This window comes from Erinaceus europaeus, chromosome 4 (genome assembly GCF_950295315.1).
Source record: "Erinaceus europaeus chromosome 4, mEriEur2.1, whole genome shotgun sequence".
NCBI lineage: Eukaryota > Metazoa > Chordata > Mammalia > Eulipotyphla > Erinaceidae > Erinaceus > Erinaceus europaeus.
This window is the reverse complement of record NC_080165.1, coordinates 133,955,312-133,963,234: the sequence shown is the minus strand read 5'-3', so window position 1 is coordinate 133,963,234 and position 7,923 is coordinate 133,955,312. Positions and strand designations below refer to the sequence as shown.

The 7,923-nt window shown below is 47.3% G+C and overlaps 1 protein-coding gene across 1 annotated transcript in view; it reads left to right on the top strand.

The window, feature by feature from the left end:
* The first annotated feature begins 2,756 nt into the window (after positions 1-2,756).
* The window catches only part of SLC35F1 (solute carrier family 35 member F1), a 534,044-nt gene continuing 528,877 nt past the window's right edge, over positions 2,757-7,923 (top strand). Inside the window, exon 1 of the mRNA XM_007521021.3 lies at positions 2,757-3,244. Within this exon, the coding sequence (XP_007521083.1) occupies positions 3,075-3,244 (170 nt within the window). The 5' untranslated portion in view covers positions 2,757-3,074. The remainder of the gene's footprint in view (positions 3,245-7,923) is intronic.

Here is a 7,923-nt window from a genome sequence, read left to right as displayed (position 1 = left end):
GCTTTCAGCAATAAAGACATTTTGGCACCAACATTAATGAAGAAGTGAAGCATTTTGCTCACATAGTGTGATTTATACATCTGAATGTTTGTCAAAAGTAAGCTTTAGGGGGGCTGGATGGTAGTGCATCGAGGTAAGCTCAAGGTTCAAATCCCTGGCTTCCCACCTGTGGGGGGTGGGGGGTGGGGAGGTGTTGCTTCACAAGCAGTAAAGCAGGTCTGCAGGTGTCTGTCTATCTTTCTCTCCCCGTCTTCCTCTCCTCTCTTGATTTCTATCTATCCCATGCAACAACAACAATGGCAATAATAACAGTAACAACAATTACAAGGGCAACAAAATGGAAAAAAACAGTCAGTCACCAGGGGCAGTGGATTTGTAGTGCAGGCACCGAATCCCAGCAATAACCCTGGAGGCAAAAGAGAGAGGGGGGGGGGGAAGTATCTCCCTGCTTGTTTGTCTCCCATCATGGTTTTCCCCTTTTCAGACATGGTGGAGACTTAGATCATTTGGATTCAGTAGTCACTCTGGAGAAATAACCAGATGCAAATGCAAACACTGAAGTGCAGACACAGCACAGAGTGGTGACATGCGGCAAACAGTCAAAGGGTAGCAAGCCAAATGTGAAGGAAGAGGGCACTAAAGCAACCAGGCATTGAAGGCAGACACCTGAAATTACCATAAATATTGTTTTAATAGAGACACTCCTACTGTGATTTGCTGCTAGGCTCAGCTGAAGTATATTTTATGCACATCTACATTTGGTGGGGTCTCCCAAGGGCAAACTCATTGTGAACTATTAGAATTTTAATGCTCACGAGGTTACAAGCCTTGGTCCTTTATGTAACTTTTTTTTTCCAGTGTGCTGTGCATATCTGATGTGGAAAAATCTGAGCTGGAAAGGTTGTTAAAAAAGAACAAGACTGTGTGTTAATTACAAAAGGGAAAATGTTCTAATTTGGATTAAATTTTGTGTAAGAGACTGCAGGGATATTTCAAGTGGTGACCAGGTTTTTGTATAAATTGAAACACAGATCACAGAGCTCTTAAGGGGATGGGGACTTCTTAACCTAACAAGAATCTCTGATTTTTAATCTTTTCCTTTGCATGCCTTCCTTGAGTATTATTTTTCTTCCCAACTCCATTCTCTATGGCAAATCCCATCACCAGTGTTTTTTTTTTTTTCATAGACTCATTTTTCCCCCTAGTACATTTGGATTCGATATGGTATTAACACATCTTTCTGCAAACACACTTATTAAAATCTTATTCAGGACAAAAAATTCCATACTAAACTGAAAAGGAATTTTTTTCTTTTTAAATTTTTGTATTTATTTTCCCTTTTGTTGCCCTTGTTTTTTTTTATTGTTGTAGTTATTGTTGTTGTTGTTGATATCGTCGTTGTTGGATAGGAGAGAACTGGAGAGAGGAGGGGAGGACGGGGAGGGGGAGAGAAAGACACCTGCAGACCTGCTTCACTGCTTGTGAAGCGACTCCCCTGCACGTGGGGAGCCCCAGGATCCTTAAGCTGGTCCTTGCCCTTTGCACCCCCCCCCCCCCCCCGTGCGCTTAACCAGCTGCGCTACCACCCCACTCCAGAATTTTTTCTTTTTAAAGATGCAAGTCACTTTCCACTGTACAATCCTACTCATGTACTGTAGTTAAAGAAAAATGTAAAATATCTACCTCTAAAAGTCAATTATTAAGTGGGATCCAGATTAATAGGTGTAAAGGAAGCCTTTGGTAGAAAGAGGGTATTGTTCAGGTCTAAGATTTCTGTGTCACATACAAAGGGTTTCCTCACCTTTGAGGATGAAGATTCTCTGGCCATAGATAGCATCACTGCTGGAATCCTCAGGACCCCCTAGTGGGTGTTTTACCTCATTTAACACTCTCTCCCCTCCCTCTTTTCTTTTCTTTATTACTCATTTAACTCTTACAGCACCATACCGCAGGGAGATGCCAACTACCTACTTGCAAAAGAGGATTTAAGCAAATTGCTTGGTGTGTGTCTGTTAAGTTTCAGAGTAGCAAATGGATCTCAGTTTTGCCTAGGCTCTTTCCAGAGGTCTTCAAAACAGGGGAAAAAAAAAATCTTTCCTGGTTCCCAGAATGGATTCTTTGCTAGAAGCTGACTCTCCAGTTTTGTCTAGAAAATTATGGCCACTGTAGGTAGTCTAGTTCGGATGCTAGAGTTTGGGCTTTTCATGGGGGTGGGTTTTTTTAAGCACCTGTGTTGGCGTTTCCTCGCCGTCCCGGGGAGGTCTTATTGCACCATCTGGGCAGTAGCCTGGAGCCCAGTCAACTGAAGATCTATTGCCAGCGCAACATAAAACAAAACAATCAGCACCACAATCCTGCGGGTGGGTTTGTTTGCCTGCTGACTAGCGGAGGAGAAAAGGGTCCGGCCGGGGTGGGGGTTGTAGCGTAAGGCGACTCGGGCGCGCCCTCTGGCGGCGACGAGGCGCTCCCGTCCTCCGCCACTCGCGTCCCCTTCACTCCCCCCCCCCCCAACACCCCACCCCGCCGCTGCCGCTGCGGCGCCCCCGCCCGGCTCTCGGGGCTTCACTCTCGGTCTCTCACTCTGGGAGACACAGACGGCAGCTTTCAGAGCGAGCCGGGCTGCACAACCGCTGCCGCTCGCCCCGAGCAGACCCCAAGCGGTGGGAGAGAAGACGCAGCCCCGCGCCCCGCGCCTCTCTCCCGGGGCGGAGGGGAAGCCTCCCCGGAGCGGACGGGCAGCTCCGCACCCGGCCGGCCGCGCGGCCACTTGGCGGGGCGCGCCTGCACTTGGGGACGCGGCTGGGGAGCCCCCCGGGTGCCGGCCAGGCAGCAGCGCGCGTGTGAGGGCGCAGCGCTCGGGGTCCGGCGAGGAGAGCGCGGCGGGCTGGGCTGGGCTGGGCGGCGGCGGCCGGCGCCTCGGGCACCTTCTTCCCGCCTCGCCGCTTCGCGGGCTGCACCGCCTCCCCGGGCCGCGGCTGCCCGGCCGGGTTTTCTGCGTGTTTTCGGGGCCGGGCAGCGGCGCACGATGCGCCCGGCTGCGTTCTGATCGCCGCCGCGCCTCCGCCTCCGCCGCGATGATCCCTCCCGAGCCACCGCAGCAGCCGCTGCAGCCGCCGCCGCCGGCCCCGCCGAACCATGTGGTGAGCACCATCGAGAACCTGCCGGCCGAGGGCAGCGGCGGCGGCAGCCTGTCCGCCTCTTCCCGGGCCAGCGTGCGCCAGAGGATCCGCAAAGTGCTGAACAGGTGAGGGGGGGCGGGGACGGGGGGGGCGAGGCCGAGGCCAGCGGGACCCGAGGTCCCCACGTTTTTCCTCGTTTCCCCGGGGTTCCCCGAGGGCTCCCTAGGCCCTTTGGGACGTAGCCGCGAGCTGGAGAGACCGAGCACACCGCGCGCCGGTGCGCGGAGAGGCCGCGCGCGGAGCTTTGTCCCGCCGCCTCGAGCCCTGGAGCGCGGGTGCTGCGGGCTGGTCCGAGGCGGGAGTTCGGGGAGAGGCGGGGTTTTGCCTGCCTTGCTGCTGTGTCCGCGCTCGCACCCTCGCACACGCGTGTCGCCTCACTTCCTTCTCCTCTTTGCACCCCAGCTTTTTTTGCGCACGGGGGCCGGAGGGGAATCGGGAGGTGGCGGGGGGTCGTCCGTGGGGAGGGGGGAAGCGGATGCGGGAAGGCGCCCGGCTGCACGGTCTCGCCATAGAGCATCCAGATCGCTGATCTCCTGGAAATGAGGGCGTGGAGGTCCCACCCAGCATCCCCGCGGACGGGGCACCCACTTTTTTCTACATGACGTTGCACTGCTACCCAGACTCTTTTTGGCTTCGGGGGGGGGCAGGCCTGGACCAATTTCACGCAAAGTGCAAATAAATATATATATATATATTTATTTATTTGTATATATACACACATACTACGAGAAAGGTATGAGGAGGAGGAGGAGGAGGAGGAGGCAGCTGGTTATTTCTAGGTGATCTGAAGCCAGAGGAGGTGAAGGCTGATCGCCGGTGCCTCCAGTGCTGGAATCTGCGCAGTGAATGGATCCAGGAAGGACCGGGCATTTTGGAAAAGAGAACCCGGGTTCACGGAAACGGGTGGGGGGACACCTCCTAACTCATTAGACTGTGATATGAAAGGGACTCTCCCCTTCTTTTCTACTCAAGTAACTTGAAATGGTTGAACGCTAGACGCAAAATGGTTTTGTGTATGTTGAGTTGCCTGTGTGCTTTTAGGTAATCTATCTGTAGGGCTAATTTATACGCTGGTCCCTCTGTTGACACAGGTTTCTGTGTTGTACAGTTTTGGATAGCTGAGCTTCTGCAAAGAATTTGCTTCCAGCTGTCTGGGGCTGGAAACCTTAGTGAGAGCACAGAATAGGTACAGAAACGAAAGCTTGAAAACTCTCTTGCTTTTAACAATAGGCTTTAATTTAGTTCAATCACACACCCCCAAAATAGCTAGGAGTCCTTTGCCTGAGGACTCAAGGCGTGTTTTAGCTTACTCGTGGGGACTTACACATCTTTCCTTAATTATCAAACAAGAAATTTCACTCTCAAGTGAGACTTGTTGGTAAAACAAAAGTCAAGTACTAACTTTCCATTGACTTGTAACTTAAAATATCTCCCAGAATATTGCATTGTAAAGATAATGAGCAGAATAAATCATGAGATGCTGGCTCAGTACTTATTTTGTGGGTTTCTTATATTTTATGAATACCTGTGGTGAATTTTGAATGCATTGGCATTGGCTGTTTAAATTTTCAAGCAGAATGTGCTTTTAATCATTAATGTTTCTCACGTAACGGGAGGAATGTATTCAATGATTCACTTATCTTTGCCTAATTTAACTTACTGTTGATTCTATAGAGGTTATATCTTGATATCTTGATGTTGATATCTTGAGATATTAATGAGTCTTTGGGTCAAAGTAACAAGATCACTGAGATAGGCATAAAGGAATTTGGGGGTGTCAGTATTCCTCTGTCACTAGCTAGCCATATGATTTTGGATAGAAACATTCATCTTTTTGCATCTGAGTTTCTTCAATGGTTAAACATGTTTCATGGGCAGAGAGAGGGTAGATAGCATAATGGTTATGCAAACAGACTTTCATGCCTGAGGCTCCAAAGTCCCAGGTTCAATCCCCCACACCACCATAAGCCAGAGCTGAACAGTGCTCTGGTAAAAAAAAAAACAAAAAAACCACAAAACAAAACAAAACAAAAAACATGTTTCATTTCCTCTGTGATGGTTTTGAGAGTTAGATGAGACAGTACTGGGGCCAGGTGGTGGTGCACCTTAGTGAGCACATACATTACAAGGGCCTGGAGTTCAGCCCTAGTCCCCACCTGCAGGGGGTTGGGGAAGCTTCACAAGTGGTGAAGCAGTGCTGCAATTAACTGACATACCCTCCCTCCCACTTTCCTTTCCTTCCTCCATCTCCCTCCCTCTCTATTTTCCTTCTCTGTCTCTTTCCAGAGAGAGAGAGAGAGAGAGAAACTTGAGGTGGTATAAAATCTACGCATCCTCTTTTATTTAGCTGATTCTTCCTCTCCAAAGTGGGTCTGTGGTGACATCATAAATAAAATGAAGTTGTCACATATCACTTTGTGCTTTACTAACCCCTATCTGATCTGTGACATGAGTAAGTAACTGTTTTTAATTTATAGAGCAGAGCTTAGGTGGAGAGGCTTCCACTGGTGTATCATTGTGGGCACATCTGTGACTGGAAGGAACCCTAGCAGTCATTGAAGCCTTTACTCCTTAAAGAAAATGTTGAGCTGTCTTTCAAAGCTCATCAGGATTTTCAGTGTGGTCTTTTGAATTGAGGGAATACTTTTTCTTTATACTTCAAGAATAAGAATATAGTATTTCCTTAAATTGAGACACTGGAAAAAAAAAAGAATCATTGTAGAAAGCTCAATGGAATAATACTGTTGACACCCTGGTGGGCTTGATTTTTGTACCATGATTATGGCAATAGGAGACATTATTAGTTGTGGCTGCTGAGAGACTTGGCTTTTTAAATTAATTAATTAATTAATTAATTATTGCCTCCAGGGTTATTGCTGGGGCTCAGTGCTGGCACCATGAATTCACTGCTCCTGGAGGCCATTTTTTCCCTATTTTTTTTTTTTTACTGGATAGGACAGAGAGAAATTGAGAGGGGAGGAGAAGATAGAGAGGGAGAAGAGAAAGATAAATAACTACAGACCTGCTTTACTGCTTGTGAAGCCACCCCCCCCCCATAGGTGGGGTGCTGGGGAATCGAACAGGGATCCTTGTGTGGGTTTATTTTTATTTTATTAGTGATTTAATATTGATTAACTAAATTATGAGCTAACGGTTATAATTCTGCACTGTTCCCACCACCAGATTCTGTCATCCCCTCCATTGGAAACTGTAGTAGCTCTCGCATGGTCACAGATATGGGTTGACTATTATTCCTATATGTATATTTCTCACTTTGTCTATGGTCCTGCCTTCTCTTCCTTTCTAAGTCACACCTATTCCTATTGCTACTTCTGAATGTCCTTTTTTCCCCTCTTCTCTCTCTGGGTCTTGATGGAATTGGAGTTGAGAACCTTCTGGTCATCTTCCCTAACATTTCTCTCTCTCTGGGAGTATGGACCAGCATTCCTTTCGTGTGTGTGTGTGTGTGTGTGTGTGTGTGTGTGTGTGTGTGTAATCTGGGAGGTCTGGCTTCTGTAATTGCTTTTCTAGTGGACATGGACATTGGCAGGTGGATCCATAACCCCAGTATGTTTCTATCCCTGGTGAGATAGGGTCCTGGAGAGGAGAGGTTCCTGGACACATTGGTGAGGTGGTCTGCCCAGAGAGGTCAGGATGGAATCATAGTACCATTTGCAAATTGGTGCCTGAAAGGTAATAAGATATAAAGCAGGAAAGAAAATGATTAATGAACAGCAACTAATAGGGATCTTAGGGTGGAAAGAATGGAGGAAGTCAATTTAGGTGTGTTCTTAGGAGTCTACGACTTTAGTAATTTTTGCCTGAGCCTGATAGCTAACATGCAGGCTGACTAAAAATATTATCTGGAAAGGTAGTGTCAGAGTTGAGAATAGGACTAGAAAGCTGGATGAGGGCAGAGAGTAGCTTCCAAACTTGAAGAAAGTATATAAATACAATTTACTATTTACCCCATCAGTCTGACCCAGAGCTTATATATAGTCACAGTTAGCGTAGGAGCGTGTGACAGGGACCTGAGTCCCTGTCACTCTGAGCTCTCAGTCCATGGTTAGAGTGAGTTGGCTTTTCAGAGTGTGGGTGAGACTGGAATTCTAGAGATCTTGTGCCAGTTCTTAGGTGTGCTCTACCTGTGTTAAATGTCTCACTCAACATGATACCTTCTGAAACCTTCTGATACCTTCTGAAACTTTTTTTGAATTTAGAGTCACGGAGCATAAAGGAACACACGTAGGACAGTTGAGAGCAAGCCTACATAGACTTAATGTCTTTATGGGAAATGATCAGAAAAGCTTGGGCAAGTATTATATTCAGATTTTGAAACATTAAGTAAGGCGGAAAGAACATAGTAAGTCTATGGAATGACCATGAAGGAACAGATTTATGCTTGAACCAAGCACTAGCTGCAATTGATGGAGAGGCTTAATTCAGATAATAGTTTCTTAAAACTTTGGAAGGCTTTAATTAAATTGAAAATGTTGCTCTCCTTCAAGCTGCGTCTTCTTATTTATTTATTTATTTATTTATCTTTATTGGGGAATTAATGTTTTATATTTGACAGTAAATACAATAGTTTGTACATGCATAACATTTCCCAGTTTTCCATATAACAGTGCAACCCCAACTAGGTCCTCTGTCATCCTTTTTGGACCTGTATTATCTCCCCCCCCCCCCCCCAGAATCTTTTACTTTGGTGCGATACACCACAAGCTGCTCCTTCTAACAGATG